Genomic DNA, 20,539 nt, shown 5'->3' on the forward strand with positions numbered 1-20,539 from the left:
GTAGAAAACGAGAGTTGGAGAAGCACAGAGCAAGAGCCGAGTGAAATTCGGGTTTTAAACTGTCAGCTAGTGCTCTTCCAGCGGGAGCTCTGAGAGGCTACGGGCTGGTCGTCACGGGCGAGCTGTCTTTCTTTTCTTTTTTGTGAGAAGATACGAGGACCTTTTCTCATCTGAAAGTGACTTTTATTGGCTCAGTAGCGTTCAGTTAAGGAAAGGTTCTCACAAAAGAAAGGAAATGATGTTAAGAAAGCTAGTAGGAAATAGAATCAGGTCATTTAGACTTTTATAATTACATTTTATGTATTTTGTGATCTATTTGTTTATAAAACATTGATTAAGTCATTAATAACTAGTTTACTATTTGAGATGAAGAAAAATGATAGACATGCAATATTGTGAGTGCGCCTGATGCCACCAAATTGTACGCTTAAAAATGGTTAAAATGATCAGTCTTATGTTACGTATATTTTACCACAATTTTAAAAATAAAAATTCTAAAAATATTAAATCACTCTTAAGATGTATGCCAAGTAAAATAAGTTATTTCAGAGCTATTTGGCAATTCATTCCTTAGACAGGCCAAAAATTAGATAATGTGTTTCTTTACAAAATAAAGACTTCTTGTTGTAGGCATAAAAGCATATGCTATATTTCACTTTACACTTTTACCAAAAAGTTAGATTTTAATGACCAGTAAAACTTGGGCCGTGGCTTATGGCGTGTGTGCCCAGTCGACTTTGCGTCTTTACCACATTTAACTCTATTCACACCACTCATGGTGGTCCCAACCCAAAGCCTGTTCCATTTATAGTATCCTGTCGTCTGAGTTACCTGCATAACTGCTCGTGATCGTTTTGGAGATCTGGGGGAGAGTTAACAGGAAAACCTACCATGCTCGTGAAAATGCTGTCGCAGCAGGCCTGCCCGGTGTTTACTTGAGCCTAAAGGGAGCTCAAGTAAAATCGTGAATAAATGTTCCTTATTAAATCCTGGAGATTAACACAAGAAGTTGGACGCCTGCGTTTTCCAGGGGTCAGCATTTCTTTCTTCCTCGTTAGATCTGAATATGGATAGAATCATTTACATCGTTTGTTAATTAGGCCTAAAAATATATAGGAAGTCTCAGGGGAGAGAAGATTCAAAGGTCTTGAACAGAGGTTGGCAGAGCAGAGGAGGAAGATAATGACTCTTCCCTCTACTGACATTTAAATTTGACGAGCTCCCAGCCTGACTAAAAAATCCTTTTCGGAGGTATGTTAGTTAGGTGATGTGGCCAGCACCGTAGTGACAAGTGTTTGTGTGTTTTAAAATGATTTCCACATAAAGAGGAGAGGCGCACAAAACTAAACTATCTCAGGAGCTAGTGAAACCCTACACATAAGCAGTAAATCAGACTTTTCTAGTATCAGAGCCTGTCGCTAGTTTTACATTAAGCTTCTTTAGAAACGGGAATTAACTCTTTCAAGCCAAAGTATTTTATAGACTGCGGTGGAAACTTACTCAACCCTTTAACTACCCCTGTCCTGTAGCGACAGGGTCAGTGCAGCTTCCTACCAGGCGCGCCTCACGATTAGGAGTGGCCTGGGCCCAAAAATCTGGCATTTCTCATTTGTAGCCACATTTAAACACGGCCTCCCTTGGATCTGAAAAGCATTAGGAAGAAAGATGCACGGGGAGCGAAAAGTTCTCTAGGAAGGCCCTGGTTGTAGCGGGGGCAAGGAGAGAGGACTCGCCTGATGGCGGCGGCGGCGGCAGGACCGAAGATTGGTAAACATGTCTGCTTTTTCATTTGCAGTGCTCAGTGACCCCCAGACCAGGGCCATCTATGACATCTATGGGAAGAGAGGCCTGGAAATGGAAGGATGGGAGGTAAGAGAAACCTTGCATCCGGTCATCAGACAACGACAAAACAGCCACCCCAGTCCCCTGGCCTGCGATGACATCTTTGAGACGATTCGAAGACGTTAGATTTCCCTCCTTGCTTTGCATTTTGGTTACAGAGACCGAGTTCTGGGCTTGGGCAAGTCAGTCGTCAGCGTGTCCTCCATTTCCTAACCTGTTAGGTGAAAAGTAGGAGGGATCTCAGAGCAGCCCAGTAACTTTTAACTGGGGGAGGGAGCGGGCCGGCAGGGGGCGGACGGAGACAGTCTCTGCAAGGGGCAGTTCTGCCTATGCAGACACATCCTTCACGCCCCACGCCGCTGTGCCTCTCTCTCCACTGCAAGTCACGAGTGATCGCGCTTCGGAAGCGTTTCTGTTGGTGAAGTGTCGTGCATGTGAACAAAACGGAAGCAGAGGAAAGTCGAGACCTCATGGATTAAAGTGTCTGTAATGACCCATGTACTATAATATTAGAATGTTGCCAACTAGGGCGAGTAAAACAAAATAGTACATAGCAGGTATCTGTGGAATAGGTCACCCTGGGCAGCCATGCTGGGCAAGAACATTCACTAGAATTCAGAAGGTTCCGTTTTCTCATGGTCTGCCACCAACTCATCTTAGAGCCTTGGGCAAGTCATTTGACTCCCTTGTACTTACATGTTACTATCTGGAAAATGAAGAGGAAGATAAATTGTAAAAGTCCAAATTGCTCTAGATGTCGTTACTGAATTTCGTGAAAGGAACTTGGTTCTGGTGCCCGAGAAATTTTGCTTGGCTGTTAACATTAAATCGACATGCCTTGAGTTATTGTCATCATCACGTAAGGTTTCCCTTGAAGTTCCTTTGGCATTTCATCTCGAACCCGTACACCTGTTTTTTCTGATCTTCATACGAAACCTTCTGAAGGCCTTCAGATAGAAATATAAGTGAGATAGTTCTATTGTCCTTTCCGTTACTGCTTAATATTGGGGGCTTGTGGGCCGTGTTCAGCCTATACCCATGTTTTAGTTGCCCACACGATGAATATTAGTTACTAACATTTAAATCTTGGGAGTTTTGCATAAAAATCCAGCCTTCTGTCTTCTCTTAAAAAATCAGATCTGGTAACGCTGTATCTGATCCTCCTGTGAGGCATCAGCGAAATCTGAGGCACCTCTGTCCTTAAGCCTGGACTGTGCCATCCAGCCCGTCCCAGCCCCCACCACTCACTGCCGTGTTACATCTGGCCCTTCACTCATCCACGTGCCCCGCCTGGCTCCAGTGGGCATTTGGTTTCTGGCCTTTGGCTCAGTGGAAATGGCTTCATGTCAGATTAGTTCATTGCAGCTAAATGTGAAGTCTAATAGTTTAGTTTTTTCATCCAAAAAAAAAAAATCTTGTATATACTGAATTTCTGCTCACTCATCATACACCACTTTAAAGTGCCTTTTTTTTCTCTCTTTTTTTTTTTTTTTTAAGGCATGGGTTGGTTACAGTTTTTCACGGCCGCAGTCAGGGCCACTGAAAAGCTGTAGGCCTGTCTCACATGTCCCCACTCCTGGGTCTAGGTGTTTAATTCCTAGCAGCATTATCCCAATTCCAGCGGGGTGACGTCTTCCTGGCAAAATACTGCATGGTCTCCTATCGTCAGACCAGAGTGTCCCTCCATCAGAAACTAAGCAAAGCAACGCACACAGCAGTGATTATGAAACTGTGTACGCCATCGCAGAAGGTGACTAGATAAGTGTTTATAATCACATTTTTAGTGAACTAAGGGAAACAGGTTCTCGACGATCAGCATTAGCTACCTTTGCGTTGATGCTGAGCCTTCACGGAAGGCAAATCCCGCTGTCCACAACAGCACAGGGACCTGGAGGTCACCATGCTGAGTGCAGTGAGTCGGACAGAGAAAGACAAATACTGTATGATTTCACTTACGCGGAATCTAAGAAGCAAAAAGAACAAACTAATCGAAAATGGACTCGCCGACATAGAGTACTATCTGGTGATGGCCAGCAGGGAGGGGGTAGAGGGCTGGGAGAAAGAGGTGAAGGGTTAGAGTACAAGTTAGTGGATAGGTGATCACGGGGATGGGGAGCACGGCATAGGGAACGCAGTCAGGCTAGGTGGGGAGTCAGCGGGGAGAAAGAGCAATCGGGAATCGTTTCGTAAACTATAGAAGTGTCTAACCAATGTGCTGTATACTCGAAACTAATAATAAAATAATTCTTTTTAAAAAATGCCTTCGAAGAAGACTCCACGAGGGCACCTCCCCAGATATTTCCCCAGAGGGGTATTGGGGCCTAGCGTAGGACAAGAGAATTGCGCCCACGGGCACGCTGTGAAGGGGGGTCTCAGGGAACACGTGCGCGTTTATGCAGCTGGCATCCTCATTCCGTGAGGGGGCTCCCGCTTCTCTCCCAGCCCCCACCTGTTACCACACACCCCTCAGTCCACGTGTGTGGGGCAGTCAGAATGGAGGATGCTGTTAAACACCCCTAGCGGCTGAGACGCCTTTAACCCCGAGGTGCCAAGCGCTCCGGGACATAGTCACCCCCCGCCCCCGCAGCGGGGTCACCCCACCGTGGGTGGACACCGGAGATGGAGCGGAGCTTTTGTAGATTGCCTGAAATATTGGCCCCTTTTCAGCCATTAGGTAAGTTTTCAGTTTTGTTCTGTTTTGTTTTCTTAACCTTCAGTCAGCTGCCAGTCTGTGGCAGGATTCCAGGGGAGTGACGTGCAGCCATTCCCAGCCTGTCAAACCAGCCGTTTTAGTCCCTAAAGTTGGGTAGCGGTATCTGTGCAGAGCCCCGCAACGGAAATGAAATTGGTCTCCCCTTCCAAGTGGCGGAAATCCAGCTTTGAGCTGGGCCGGCTTTGACAGTGTTGAATCTGGTAGCAGCTGGAAACCAGGTGACCCCGAGAGCGCTCCCGGATGTAGGTCACAGCTGGAGACGCCCCCCGGCCCAGATCGCCCGCCGTTTAGTTGTCCGTGGCCCCTTACATGCTCCACATGTCATTTTTCCCTGCGACTCAGTGTCGCAGTGTCTAAGAAAGTCAGCCTGCATTCAGAGCTATGATGTGCTCAAGGTCATGGAGAGAAAGCCTTCGACAAGCTCGCGGATCGGAGGAGACCGAGATGTGACGACCAAATGCAGTTCCGGACCCGGATCGCACCCCGGAAGATAAAAGGGGTGTTAGCGGAAAAACTAGTGAAATCTGGAAAGTCCAGGTTTAGTTAATAGCGATCTACCAATTAACACTGGTTTCTTCCGTTTGACAGGTGTTTTGAGGTTATGCGAGGTAACGGGAAGCTAGGCGAAGGCCATGCAAGAACTTTCTATACTATCTCTGCAATTGTCCTCAAGTTCTAAACAATTTCCTAAAATTATCCCGAAATAACTGTTGACTAGCTAGAATCAGAATTTTTTAAACTAGACGACACCTCAGGCATCACGTAGTATAAGCTCCTCATTCAGAGCAGGGAACCGAAGCTTGGAGAGGTGAAGTGACTTACCTGAGGTCGCCCAGGAGGTCACAGGTAATGTCCGCTGCATGCCTGCACTGTCCACCGTGCCACCTCACTTCCAGAGATCTCTGTCCCCCTCTTCCACACAGTAAGTCAGTCTTCCTGGCGGACACAGGGACAGGTGAGAATGAGCAAGGTGGACAGTGCAGGTATGTAGATTCATGGGCTGTGTATGATACGCTGTTGATGAAAAACATTGACGACGTCTAGTATTTACCAAGTGACGCAGCATAGGGTGCCGTGTTCCTAGACGCTTAAATCTAATGTTACTGGGGTGGAAAAAGGGACTTGCCGCTGGCTGTGCCACTCCCCGCCATCACGTGCTCTGGGTGAAGAAGGGTGTAAATGGTTCCGGGCGGGCCCGTGGGAGCTGCGGGGGGGCAGGGGGGCTGGCAATTCCTCCTTCTCCAGGGAGGCCAGCCACTCTGGCTTTGCAGTTAGCTCTGATTATGCACCAGCTGTTTGCAGAACTTAGGTAAAATACGACTAGAAATGGAGCGACTTAGCACCTGGGCAATATTTGCCTCTTCAGCTTGTCACAGGGAGTGGCAAAGAGACAGTAATTCTCAGCTGTTAATTCAGTCGGCAAAGGTCAGACAGCTAGAATTCCCGAAAACAAACCCCGTTCTGCCCTGGCCTCTGTGGGGTCTGGAGCTTTTCAGCCTCTTAATTCCTGGACTCTTACAAATCTTTTTATTTAAAAAAAAAAAAAAAAAATCAGTATAGGGCCATATTCATGGAGTATATGTCACAAGCTAAAGTTACAGCTAATCAATCAAGCTTTTTGTTCAATCTATATCCTTAACACTAGCATCATGCCGGATAGAATATTCGGTACGAAATCTCTCATCCAGATGGGACAGCCTGATGACTGGGCCCTGTGGAGGAAGCACTTCCCACCCAGACCCTCTGTCCTCAGTAATGAGTCACTTAGGTCTCCTTGGACAGGGGTTCGAGTAAGTCGAGTAAATAAATCTCAGGTCCACTGTATTAGGCTTTAAGAGTCACAAAGAATTTTTTAAACTATTTAAATCTACGGCCACGCCACCCTGAACAAACCCGATCTCGTCTGATCTCGGAAGCTAAGCAGGGTCGGGCCTGGTCAGTATTTGGAAGGGAGACCACTAGGAAAACCAGGTGCTGCAGATGTAAAAAATAAAAAATAAGGGATTGTAAGCTGACAAGGTCCTTGCAGTCTGTGAGGTCAACCAAAGGTTGCCTCGCCTGAAAAAAAATAATAAAATAGAAATAAACTATTCAAATCATTTTTCCTTGCTCTTCGAGGTAAAATGGAATAGTTGATTATCTACATTTCTTAAAGCTCTTTTATTTTACTTCCTTTTGAAGGGAAAAGCTGAGGGGAGATTGAAAAGACAGTGTAAACTTTAAAAAGCGGCACCTCATTTTTTGTCCAAGATAGGGCGACCTTGGGGCAGGGAAAGGGCCATAATGGGAGCGCGTGTCACTGTTTTTAGGAACTAGCAGAGTCGGCTTGCCAGCTCAGTTCAGTGTAAGCACGTGTGGATTTTTAGAGGTCACAGAGCAGTCTCTGTCATGCCGTTTATGACTTTCATTTTGTTCTTGGATGCTCTTAACAGTGTTTATTTCAGAACTTCCTTTAGGAGAACCACCTTCCCCTTTTTAGTGATTAGTGATTTATATTCGGTTATTAGAGGAGAAAATATTGTTTTCATTATTATTTTCTGTGTACTTCCTGAAGCTGTAATGAACAGATTTCTCAAAAGTGTTTTTGGATAGGCCAGTTTTTGTACTTATTTTTCGATACTACTGAATAATAAAGCCGAGTTGCACAAAACCTATAATGTGAACCCATTTATGTAAAATATATACACGTGAATATACATACACATGCACAGAAGATTTTTAGAAAATACATTAAAAATTAATTGCTAGCCTGTGGGAAGAGAGGATGGCGTATGAGGAAAATCGTACTTATATTGTATCCTTCTGTACTGTACTGGTTTTTTTTTTGTTTTTGTTTTTCTTTTTTAACTATAAAAATGTCTTTTTTTAAATAATTTTTTAAACTCATGAGTTCCAAGGTAGCTTTTTCTCACATCATCTACCTTTTTTAGGTGTTTTTTGAGCAGCCTCAGGACGCCCCGTGTTTCCCCCGCTGACACGGGGAATATGCGGTTTGGTCTCTTTCCCCGTCATTCACCCGAGGACTTCAGTCCTGTCCGTTCTGCTCCTGCTCTCTGTGTTTCTCGCAGGCCATAGCATTTGGGGCCCTAGGAAATCACGTGGTACAGTTTCCTCTTTCACAGATGTGGCACCTGCGGTCCACGGTGGCCTTTCCTTGCCTCGTTGAAATCTTAACAACTTTGTCTTTCTTTTGTGATGAACTAAGGAAGGCCGAGATGAGGTGCCTTATTTTCTCATGGATCTGACATCCGTGTGCTTCCCCAAGTGTTAACATGGTTTGCTGTTTGGTACCTGCGTATTATTAGACTAAAGTGTAACTGATAACACACATTCTAAGGTTCATATCGTATTATGGGGGAAGAGTCCCACGACTGGAAAAACACCGAGACCTGGTGGCTTATGATCCCTCGGTCCAAGAAGCTCAAAGGGCATCTCCAGAGATAGCCAGCACATGGAGGGGCATTGGGAGGTGACGGTGCCTTTGTGCACAGCTTTGCTTTCATTTTGATGTGTAACACTTCTTATCTGGGACTCATTAGGAAATTTAAACTGTGAGACTTACAGCAATGTTTTCTTTATAAGATTCCTGCAGCCTCAGAAGAAAATCACTAAAGAAGGAAATACTGCTTAAGTCTCTCCGGAGACCATGACCTTGGGAATGACCAGGGCTCAGCTGAGTGGCTGCGCCGGTGAACCTGCCTCACCAGGGCCTGGAGCCCGGCATCTGTGTAGACACTCCTCCTGGTTTCTTTGACATCTGAGTCCCCGGGGAGAAGGAAAGGCGGGCCCCTGGGCGCCATCTACATACCAAGTCAACAAGGCCCGCTCTCTGCGAATGTTCCCTCCCTGCCTGGTCCTGACCTGTGGTTCCCTCTCGACTCCACCCGCAGGTCGTGGAAAGGAGGAGAACGCCAGCCGAAATCAGGGACGAGTTCGAGCGGCTGCAGAGAGAGAGGGAGGAGAGGAGGCTGCAGCAGCGAACCAACCCCAAGGTGAGCCAGGGGCCGGCCCGAGGGGGACGGGCGCAGGGCCGTTACCGACAGGCGGTTACAAGAAGCGATATCGTGCAAAAGTGACCCACGTTGGGGGGAGGAAAAACCCAATCCTGTGGTTCTCCCAGAAGCCAAGGAGACTTCCCAGGCAGGAGCACAGGTCACCCTCTCATCATCCTGCCCGAACCCTTAACACGCGGAGAGCAGTTAGAGGCCAGTGTCGGGGAGGCCAGCCCCCCACGCACGCGTAGAGGCTGCTGGGACAGCAGTGCCACGAGCTCCAGCCGCTGTGGCAGTGGGAGGGGAGTCTCTCTGACTTGCGCCAGTCCCCGATAGAGTTCGAGTCACATACTCCAGTCACGCTCCCGAGTCTGAGAGTGACTTTTCAGTCCTGCCTGTACTGTCTTTTATCTTTAATTTCTTGGGGAAGCATAGCGTTTTGAGTGCGCACCCCAGTTTTGTGGCAAATAGGATGTCTCGGTCAAGTTGCGATGCCGGTCGCACTGTCTGGCTAATTGAACATGGCCCAGTGTTCTGTTCAACTGTGTTTAATAAGGGGACTCAGCAGTCGGGCTCGGTCAGTGTGGCCAGGGTGACCTGGCAGGCAGCCTAAAAATCTAAAGAACAAATGCTGGCTTACAACTGGGGAGCATTATACTGCAAACTTCTGATCAAATACGTTCTAGAAAGTGGAAGACCCCTGCAGCATTTAAAGGATTGTATGTTCAAAACGCTCCCATCTGTTTGAATCCTGCACTTCAGGGTGCAATCGTAAGTGCCAACACCTGTCCCCCACCTACCCTCCCCTTCAGCAGATGATGGCTTCCGCGAGGCACAGTTATCTTTTGGTCAAATGGAGGTAGAGAACTGAATCACTGGCTGAAGCAACTCAGCGTGCCAGATAATTGGGAGAGCTGAAAATCTCCGAGGCACCCTAACGAGTGGGTCCCCCTCTTGGCTCTCCCAGCTGGGGCTGGGGGCCAGTACACCGGGGGCAGGTCTGGTTTACAAGGTCGGCGCTGGCAGGTGGAGGCGAGGGTCCAGGAGACGGGGTGGGAGCCCGGCAAGAGCGGGCAGTAGCTCCAGGACCTTTGCTGATCTGGCTGGAGTTTTGCTGCATTCAGAGCAATGAAGGGGGAAAAGAACATCACGGTAGCCGGAGCCTCTGTGTCCTGTGATACAATCGGCCATCTGGGTGTGCACAGTGATGGCTGATTGGGATTCTATGGAAATGTGTCTCCAGGCCATGTTTCTGTGGAATGAGGGAGCGCAGCTGTGACCATTTCGCATCGCATGTGAGATATTGTAAAATTCCCAGTTCACGTCCATAAACTGCTTTCAAATACATGAGACTGTTTCCAACCAGAAACACCGAGCGATAAGCAGATGTCGGCTGTGCAGCATTCTGAGAGGTTTTGAGCTGGATCTTTGATTCCATTTCCGAGTGTTTTGCTTTTCAAGATGAGCAGAAAGGTTGGGAACAGTCTCATCCTAAGAAGAAAGGGCTGATCTCTTTTAAGAAGACTGTAGGGAGAAGGATACTTGATGACCATTGGGCTCGGCACTGGCCTGTCACTCGGACCCCACAGAGGGCACAGCTTGTAGGGGATCGGCAGGCGAGGTAACATTTGTGACACAGCCATCTGCAACTTGGATGGATAGCTCCCTCTGTGTCCATCAACAAGACTTTGTTGGTAGGGATTTTCCAGTAGGATGTTCGTACCAAGAACAGGCAAAAAGGTCAGCGGGGGAACCCGTGGGTGGAAGTACCAGCTCTGACAGTGATGCCGGACGCAGAGCCAGCCGTCTGACCGATGTGTAGTGTTCTCAGTTGCACGATGAAGATACCTGTTCTGTCTCACCGAGTGGTTAAATGGTTGAAAAAATAGGAAATGGACGTTAATTCATTGGAGAAAGACAAGCCTGCTAGATAAGAGCAAACAAGCACTAGACGGAGCCGAGGCTAGGAACGTGTTTTTGTTGTCGTGTTTCATTCGTCACTGCGTGGGACTCTTCGGCTTGGTCAGGCCATTCCTTGGCCGGTGGTGGCTGGGTTTGGATGGAGTCTGTCAGCTGGGATTTGCACATGGCCCTCTGACAGCGCCGCCAGCCTTGTCCTGTGGCTGAGCCCAGTGCTGCTGAGATGTGAGCCTCGGTTTGTGTGGACTGAGCTGTGGAAAGCACCGCGGGACCCAGGAGGGATGAACAGAAGCGCTGGCTGCAGCCGAGGGAACACAGGCGTGTGCACACACGCACCCACGCGCCCGGCTACGCCAGGGGCAGCGAGGGAGAGCTTGCCACATGGAGTCAGGCGCCCTGGGCTGGGTGCGGGTTCTGCCCTCCAGCCCTGTGCCCAGTTTCTCCCTGTGTGTGATGGGAAGTTTGCCACGAGGCCCACCACCCGGGGCCAAAAGACACAAAATCCCTGGTTGAATTGCCTTCGATTTCTGCCTTTGCCGTGTGAGAATAACGTCCTCTGTTTCCTGCTGGGAAGGGGTCCTGGGGTCTCCAGGGCCAACCACCCTGAGCCGGTGTTGGGGAGAGGACCTGTGGCTGGACAGACGACCAGGTTCGTCCGCACCCTCCAAGACTGTGTGTGACCGGGGCCTAATGGCACCACGCTGGCCACCCCTCCCTTTGCTTTTCAGATCTGTTTTATTGGCCGAATCCACCTACGTTTCTTGACCTTTAGAGACTAAGATCACACAGTAGAGCTGCTCTCTGCCGTGCTCGCTTGATATTGATTATTTTAATTCCTTTCTTTGGTAATGCCCATACATCTTGTCTCTGTGGACGACAACCCCTTCGGGAGTATTCGAAGACAAGGCGATTTCCGGGGGCACCGTAGGGCGCCGCCGCCGCCTGCGCAGTGAGCTTGTCCAGACCCACGCGTCCGCGGGCGGTCGTCTGCGGGTCGGCTGTCCGTCTCAGGGTGTAGACTGCTTTCTTTCTGGACCCCGTTACAGAAGTTCCACAGAGACTGTTGTGGTATTTCCTGGGACACACCATTCTCCTTCCTCTGCCGCACAGGTTGACACACACCCCCTGGGGGGACCCTTTCTGGTTTTAGAAAGGCCATTTTATCAGGGCGGTTCCTGTAACAGCTTGAAAACACAATCCAGCTTTATCAGAAAAAAATTCAATGTATCAAGGAAGGCATATATATAACCATAAAAATATTTTTGAATCCCAGACGTTTTCATGAAGACGTTTGAGTACGTTACTCAATTATTTTCAAGGGATTTTTTTTAAAAGGTGTGTGTCGGTTGCCATGGCTGACGATTACAGCCATCAGAACGAGCCCGTGGTCATGACTTCCGTTCTGCGGAAACGATTCTGATGTCATAAACCGACTCGGTCCGGCTGGCAGGGTAACCATGTGCTCGCGTTCGCCGGCACGAAGGGCAGCTTACCGCGCGCCGAGACGGGCCGCCACTGGAGTCGGAGAAACCAGAGTTGTCATATGAGGACAAGGGATCAAGTCTGGGCAGGCGCCGTTATACAAGGTGGGGTCTTTGGTGGAGGGAAGAGGTGGCTGGCTGTGTAGACGGCACGGAGAAGGCCATTTAAGTGGGTACGAGCTGGAGGACTGCTCCACTCCCAGCCTGTCAGCATCGTCACCTCCAAACAAGACGTCAGAATTGAAGACTGCTGTTTATACAGCGGGGAGACACAAGGGGCCAGTGGGGCTGGGGTGCGTGGTGGTTCTCAGAAACCCTGGTAAGTCTGCATTTGGACCTCCAGAACCAGAGAATGCAGGTCCAACCGTTCGCAGACGGAAGGAGCCTGGCGACAGCCTCACGAGAGCCACCTTGGGTTCATCAGCCGTCATGAAGTGAGCATGTTTCGTCGCCTCTTAATGCAATCGCCTCCCTCGGTGGAATTTTCAGTTAGTAAATAGCTACTATTGAGATTGCATTTGACAGAAATTTCTCACATCATCCTTATGGCCAGATAAAAATGAACGTGAAAATAATTCAGAATGGAACATTCCTGGCTGAATGAGCAACTGATTCCACTCAGAGAGGGTTGATGAACGCCCCCTTTCCGAACTGGGGAGGAGCTTCTCATCGTGGGAGCAGGGCTCTGGCTTGGCAAGCTCGGAATTCCTGAACGATGTCAGCGAAAGTGTATTTGTCACAATCACAGGTGACCTAAAGTGGAAGGACAAAACCAAGCTTCTGAGAGATCGCAGTGAACCAGAATGGAGTGGGGAAAGGAGGGGCGGGGGCTGGGACTGACTCGCTGGCTTAAGACTCACACCGAGAGAGCGACCCCAAAGGGAAGATGGTTCTGGCTCGGTGTAAGGAACATCGAGCAAGGGGTTAATGGGAACCGCTTTCATTCACGATCTCACTGACGGTCTTTCAGTGTCGTCACTGCTTGTAAAGGACTCTACAGGGCTTGTCATTGCTGCTGTCTTTTACACCTCGGTGGCACAACTCGGTGCCCCAGAACTAGGGTCGGCCAGCTGTGACCGGCCGCCTGTTTTTGTCCGGCCCATGAACTAAGAATGGTTTTTATTACACTTTTAACAGTTTTTAAGAAGTCAAAAGAAGAGTAATAATTTGACAGCTAAAAATGATATAAAACTCCGATCTCTGTGTCCATAAAGAAAGGTTTATTAGAACCCAGCAAAGCTCATTCATTTATGTATCCCCTGTGGCTGTTTTACAGCACGGCCACAGACTTGAGTCATTCAGCAGTAGCTGCCCACAAAGCCGAACATGCTACCTGGCCCTTCACAGAAAAGGTCTGACAACCTTGCTATAGAAAAGTAAGGCGAAATATGCAAGTAGCAGCAGGGGGAAAGTAAAATGCTTTAAAAGTTTCATGATTTCGACTCGATAACAGAGTCCTTAAAAGTATTTTCCTTTGTAGACTTTTTATTTGAAAAATGTGGTTTAATAATAAAAGGACATGAACTTAACATATATTCAGTTGGAAGGTGTTGAAAAAAATAACCCGTTAATTTATCCAGTGTTAGAGTTCTGTTTATCTTTTTTTTTTTTCCCCTCAATCCTTTTTCATCCTCTGTGGAAATTCAGACCTTTCATTCGTCTCAAAAGTGTGACTTTTCATTGTTTAAAAGCATATTATCTTGCAAGTGAAAATGAATCGTAAGTTGCAGCCAAACCGTGTTTGGCATGTAGAGAAGAAATTATCCAGTTCTGGTACTGTGAACAGTCCATTTCAAAAGGTTATTTCCTTGAAACGGAAGAGGAGCAGAAGGCAGGCATCCAAGCCACTCTCTACAACATTAAAAGACATCCTTGCAAACTCGGAACGACTTCATCCATCACTCTCTGGGACAGTGGCTTCCTCGGGTACGGCGGGGACTTGTGCCCAGCATTGTGCTGTGCTTGCTTACCTTCTGGGCTGGTCCTTTCCCATAGCCTTGGATCAGCACCGAAGGCTATCGAGTCTCAGAAGCCAAACTTCTAAATGCTACTCTACTCTCTGGTGAATCGGTTGATTGTAACTGTGGAGTTAACACAAATATTTATCATTTAAAAAGTTTTCTTTTTAAACGAGAAAAGGAGAAGAAATAAAATCGTATTTTACATTATTCTGGACGTTTTAGCCAATGCAATTAGACAAATAACAAAAGAGCTATAAGGAGTGAAGGAGCTGTTTTTATTTGCGTGTGATATGATTACCTGTCCTCAAAGAACCACCTGAAAGCAAACAGGACTGGTGAGCTGACTGAGGTGGCCAGTCACGAAACACACGAGTCAGGCGTTCTGCTATTGCCACGTTTTCATCTCTTCGGGATCGTGTAGTAGCCTCTCCTGACCGCGTCCCTCCTTGTCAGCCCACAGCAGCCAGTGAGCCCGCAAAACGCAGGTCACACCCGATCATTCAGCTCAAAAAGCTTCGGCGGCTTTGCTGTCATTCATTGTAAGCCAGCCTCCTGAGAGTGGCACGTAGACAAGGTGACCGTGTAAGTCATCATCCAGGACGTTTTTGAGAGCAAAAAGAGGTGCTTAAGATAATTAAAATTGTATAATTTTTTAAAATATTTTTTTGGCCAACACTGGTTTCATTATGTTGGAGAACCTCTAAAAAGGTTTATTTATTCAAAACTATTTTCAAAAATAAAATTTCTTCAAAAAATGTACCTGTGTACTTTAAAACAAAACTTCGAAGTCATGTCGATTATGTGAACATTAAAAGGAGCAGAAGCATTATGTTTGACACATTCACACACTTTAACCGGTTTAGCAGTTATTTTCCTCTGATTCTGTGCGTTCCGGGTGTGTATCGCTGCATAGCGAACGACTCCAGAACTTAGCAGCTTGCAGAACTTGCCAGAACTACTGGACTTTTCTCTCACGGCTCTGTGGTCAACTGGCCTCGGCTAGACGGTCCTCGCGTGGGTCCTCGTGAAGTTGCAGTCTGATGGCAGCTGGGTCTCGTCGTGTTGACGGCATCTGTTCTCGTGTGCCTCCAGGTGCCCCGGCCGCGGTGGCTGACACAGCTAAGGATGGCCCCGCGTCCCTTCAGTGTGGCCCTTCCCCGGGCCAGCTTGGGCTCCCCGACAACATGGCAGTCTCGGGCTAGTCGGGCTGTTCCACGTTAGCTCACTTCTCCAGAAAGCACTTTGCAGAGGCCTGGAAGAAGCTGCAAGGCTGCTCGTGGCCGGGCCTTGCGGTCTGCACCGGCACATCCCCTGGCCTGTCTGTGTTGGACGAAAGCAAGAGCAGGATCAAGGAGCGGGCTCCGCAAGGGCGGGCGGCAGCAGGCGAGACTCCCCAGGAGGCCTCTCGGTTCGAACTCCCACTGCGTCGCCGCTGGTTTCCTGGAGAATGGAGATTGAAATCCTTTTTTTTTTTCCTTCCATAATATTGCCTACCATCTTCATAAAAGTCACATTCGTATTTGGTAAATTTGACATTTGACATTTAGTTGATTCTTCTCTATGTATCATAGTGTTCTTAATTGAGAAAATACTCTCTCAACTCTAAATGGCTTCATTTTAGACTTTGTGTTTTGGCTCAAGTATTTTCCCAGGCATTGTCTTTTTGCCTCTATTCAGGGTGTTTTTCTCTGACAAATCTTTTGTAGATTGTTTTTATGATCTTTTGAATGCCTCATCAAATTCAGATGCCACGAAACTGTAGGCCTCTTCAATTTCATTCCACTCCAGGACAGAATATAAATTTAACTAATTAAAAACGACAGCTCCACCGAAAGAGTCTTACCAAAACTCGAAATATTCCAAAATGTCATTATGAAATCTTCCACAATAGACCGATTGAGCTCTTAACATTTGATTCGTTCAGTTTTTCCCTCCTCAGGAGATGAATTTCAGGGTACTCTAGGTTCCATGCTTTATTTTCACTGATTGCAATTTCTTACGTAGTTTTTAAGCTGCAGGGTCTGTTGTGCTTCATTTAAGAAGGAGCTCTGCAGAGGCCCAGACGCGCCCAGTACAGTTTGTAGTGCGGTGCCATGCTGCCGACTGTTTTGTATTCAGAATCGGCTTCACAAAAAATTATTCTGTTACTCTGAATACACAGAAATATTTGTGCAGTTTAACAGCTACAGCTTTATTTTCCATAGGCAGACGATCACAGCTCGTTCGGACACGATCATGCATCATTCCACTGTAGCTGTTTCTATAGAATATTTCTGCTCCGTGAGTTTTTTGATTTAGTGAGAACGTTTTTACCATGATGCTACAGCTCACCAAAATTGGTATCTGAGTATCATCACAAAATTCAATGTGGGACTTTTTGACCAAGTTTACAATAGCATTTATAATAAGGTCAGGTGTTTCGCCTTCTACAAATCAAAGGATTGTCAAGGTTAACTGATTTTCCTTTTGCAGCATCTGATTGACACCGGCACAAAGCTGGCATCATTAGCAGCTGTGAAGTGCTTGTGCTAATTGAACCAACATGTAAACAGCTATTGCTTTATCTTTCATTTGTGCATTGCAAACCTTAGAATGGAAAAAAAATGAGCGAAATTGACATAGATCCAAATGATGTCATTTTTCGTGTTTATGCGTAAGTACACCTGCTACATACATTTGGGCATAGTTTTCTTAAAAGAACTGACTATCGAAGAAGATGCCGGCATTCCTTTCGCAGATCTAAGACTCGATTTTCGAGTCTTCGGCATTAGCATTGAGGATGGTCAGTGGTGAGCAACAAAAACGTTCAAGTTACAAGTTCATCAGCTTTCTGGGAAATGGAAATTTATTACTTAAATATTTTTCATCGAACCTACATTGAGTTTAATTTCATTGCTGCCTAAAGAGTTCATCAAAATAAAGCATCGCTCCCCCACCGTACCTCCAGTAAAAAGAAAAGAAAGGAAACCCTGTTAATTTATAACAGGGGTTGCCAGATTGGGCCCGTTGCCTGTTTTTGTATGACCTATGAGCTAAGAATCGTTTTTACGTTTTTAGATGGTCGGAAACAAAAGAATGTTTTGAGATGTGAAGGTTATATGGAAATCAGATTTCAGGATCAATAAAGTTTTATTGGAACACAGTCAGGCCCCATCATTTACCACATAGTCTGACTACATTCCCCTCGAGTTGCCACAGAGACTGTGGTCCCCAACTCCTAAAATACATACCACAGCCCTTCACAGACAAAGTGCCAGCTCCTGACTTCCTCCATTCAGCAGACGAGAAGAACAGCGGCGAGAGCGTGCGCACTGCTCTCTCGCAGTCTACTGCAGAACTGGCCCAGCTCCTTTCCACACCTGTTCACACACACACCCAGGCTTCCCGTGGCCATGGCTCACCCGTGGCTCGACGGCTTCGTACGTGCCACAGACCAGGGCACCAGCCACCTGCTCGATGCACCAAATGGGCAGCAGCTTCTAATACTTTTCCTGCCGCCAGCCGAGATCGGAAGGAGTTAAGGGTGCTGGGCTACCATACTGGGGAGCACCTGCATGCAGGCGGTAGGATGGGCGGGGCTGCTCACATTTCACCTGGAGAGAGATGGAAGAAGAGTGATGGGTTATCCTTGTCATCTCCCAAAGTGACTGTGCATCCCACACAGCATCACACGAGACCGTGGCAGATGTTAGGGGAACAAAGTGAAGGCCCGTTCCCCAAACCCACTCTGGCTTCGTAGTTAAGGCGGCAGCAGCTGACGAAGGTAACACTTGGTGATGATAACATTATCGATCATGGTAATGCTTTGTTTAAAGGTGGAAGTCTGGGATTATTGCTCTACCAATGAAGCAACAGGATTAAGCTGCTATTATCCCTGGTAACCCCCCCATCACATGGTACATGGTCACCCATTTGTGACACCCCGCTCCATCTACCTTCTCCCTCCCTCTGCTCCAGCCCCAGCAGCCTCCTCGCTTCTCGAGATAGCCACCGGGTCACCCCTCATCACCCTCACATCTTCGATCATGTGTCCACTTCTCAGGGAGGAAAACACATCCTCCCCAGCTAGTTTTGGGGTGATAGAAAGCTTCCGTATTGTGATTTTGGAAGTGGTTTCACAAGTGTACACATCTGTCAAAATTCATTGACTTGTACACTTAATGGGTGCAGTTTGTATTATATGTAAATTAAACCTTGATAAAGTTGTTTTTAAAAATGGGCTGCAGAGAATTTAATAAAAATGTGTGTGTGGCAATGGTTTTATATGTTGGATTAAGATCTATGCCCATTTGAAAAGTCTCATGACAGTAAAAGAAAATAATAAACATTGATTTTTCTGAGTAAGGATTATTTTGATCAGTCAGCAAAATTTTAACTTAGTATTTCTTGAGAGAATATGGTATTCTGTTTCTCAAAACTTAATTCTCAAATTAATTTTAACAGGCAGGACCATTTTTAAATCTTCCATTTGTTCATAATTTATTTTATTTGCACTTCTTTGCCTTTGAAGGTATTTTTATGTTTTAAGCAGTTTTACAGCCGTTTTGTGAAGTAAGCGTATTAAAAGGATAATGTTTAATCCGTGGGGCTAGTTTGTAGGTTTATGCATTCATGGGTTCTATCCTGAGACAATCTGTTTAGAGCCGTGAAATGGGTCCCATTTGGTCTCTAAAATCAAATTGCGTAGGTCTTGCTGCTTTTCCTAACGCTTGTCTTTGGCCCGTACATCACCGCCTGCAGGCATGACAGGTTTTCAGACTCTAGAAGTCGGTGGTGCTCACCGTGGCTTGATTTAAACCGTGACATTCATGCTCCGTGGGCCTCGTGGTCACGCCCCGCCTGCACCCAGTGAACCGCTAGCCGCCCAAGTGGGGTGTCTTTCATTCCACAGAGTCTCCCCCTCCCATGCTGACTACTTGCTTTTCTGCCCCAGGGGACCATCAGCGTTGGCATTGATGCCACTGACCTTTTCGATCGCTATGAGGAGGAGTACGAAGATGTGTCCGGCAGTGGCTTTCCGCAGATTGAAATCAACAAGATGCACATATCCCAGTCCATCGAGGTATCGGCACAGACGCCTCCGCGAGGGCAGCGCGCGGGCTAACGAGGCCATGCACCAGGCCATGCACCAGGCCGCGGGGCGGGCAGAGATGCTCAGGGTTCCTCATCTTTATTCACGAAGGGTGCAGTGAGCCACTTGGAAAAGGGCTCCGGTCACAGCCTTGTTTGTCACTGCTTTGCTGACGTGTTAGCAGCATGAGTTGGAGAAGCAGGGGGCAGGGCTAGCTTCCAAGGGCTCAGGGCTCTCCAGTCAGGAAGGGCAGGTGGTCTGGGAGCCCAAGGTCATGGTGATCTAGGGGCAAAAGCGGACCTCCCTGGGTAATTCCAAGAACCGGTCTTAATACAGTGTTAATTTGCACCACATGGTGCTGAAAACACCATTCAGCTGGGCCCTGGGGTCACCAGATGTCATCTCTCTGCACACTGGACGTGGCAACGCCAGGCCACTCTACTGAGGGTTGCAATAGGTCTCTGCTTCCTCAACTGTTTATTCTCAAGTGCATCATTCTAGAACATGAAGTCCTAGCTCAGGGGAACTTGCCCCCTTGGAGCTTCCAGAGTCCGTCGGGGCCGTGGGAAGGCACAGTGACGTCACTGCAGTCTGGTGCTGTCAGCACACAGAGAACCAGCACTTAGCCCTGTGTTTTCCCTGGTGTTTTTTTGGTTATTGTTTTTGTCTTTGTTTTGAAATTTGCCCGTTAAAGCTTTTACAAAAGCGTTACTTTGGTGGCCACATGCAGTTCAAGTGGCAAAGCGAGGTAATTCTGCTTCTCAACACACCTGAACTGCCAAGTCACCTGCCTTGTGCTGACGGCGTATTCATGATGCTGCTGGCCTTGGCACTTGCTGTTGTTTTGACTCCTTTTTACCAGCAAATGTCATTTCCTAGGCACCCCTGACAGCTACAGACACAGCCATCCTCTCTGGAAGCCTCTCGACCCAGAACGGGAATGGAGGGGGCTCCATCAGCTTCGCACTCAGACGGGTCACTTCTGCGAAGGGCTGGGGAGAGGTAAGAATGTCACCTGGCGGGGTCGTGTTGTCTGTTGCAAAGCCTTATTTCTGAACATTGACACCCGTCAAGCTGACCCTCAGAATGGCCTGGGTGGGCTTCATCGATGTGTCACAGGGTACCGGAAACAGGGTACCGGATGTCAGACTTCCATAAGTTAACTCTCCCCAAGAGAAAAGCATGTCTCGTGTCTAAGGAGCCCTCTCAGCCTGCCAGACATCTCAAAGCTAGAATAGGGCTTCCCTGGAGATGCCAATCTCCAGAAATGCAACCGCGGGGAAGTCGGCAGCTGTGTTCCCGTTACCAGCTCTGCCCCGTTCCTGCACGGGTCAGAAGGCAGTGCCTCTGCCCCAGTGCTCCGGGCCACTGATCAGTGGTCATTTCACAGCCGGAGCTGCCAAGCAAATGGAGCTGCATCAAATTAACATTGAAGCGTTGCCTTGAAAGTCACCCAGACTAGTAAATGTGGCAGCCAGAGCCAGCCGGGCCTCCCAGGCCGCAAGTGCAGAACAGCTGATGGGTTCAGTGCCCGAGCCCTGAGAACTGTCTCCAGTCAC

The 20,539-nt window shown here is 47.7% G+C and overlaps 1 protein-coding gene and 1 pseudogene across 2 annotated transcripts in view; both read left to right on the forward strand.

The window, feature by feature from the left end:
• The first annotated feature begins 1,758 nt into the window (after window positions 1–1,758).
• Window positions 1,759–20,539, forward strand: part of DNAJC11 (DnaJ heat shock protein family (Hsp40) member C11) — a 36,661-nt gene continuing 17,880 nt past the window's right edge. For both annotated transcript variants that reach the window (XM_023535589.1, XM_011368483.2), the window contains exons 1-4: window positions 1,759–1,869; window positions 8,446–8,547; window positions 18,843–18,971; window positions 19,860–19,982. In XM_023535589.1, the coding sequence (XP_023391357.1) occupies window positions 1,774–1,869; window positions 8,446–8,547; window positions 18,843–18,971; window positions 19,860–19,982 (450 nt within the window). In that variant the 5' untranslated portion in view covers window positions 1,759–1,773. The remainder of the gene's footprint in view (window positions 1,870–8,445; window positions 8,548–18,842; window positions 18,972–19,859; window positions 19,983–20,539) is intronic.
• On the forward strand, window positions 6,421–6,538 carry LOC111744850 (annotated as a pseudogene).

The sequence above is a fragment of the Pteropus vampyrus genome, unplaced genomic scaffold, assembly GCF_000151845.1.
Source record: "Pteropus vampyrus isolate Shadow unplaced genomic scaffold, Pvam_2.0 Scaffold142, whole genome shotgun sequence".
NCBI classification, from domain to species: Eukaryota; Metazoa; Chordata; class Mammalia; order Chiroptera; family Pteropodidae; genus Pteropus; species Pteropus vampyrus.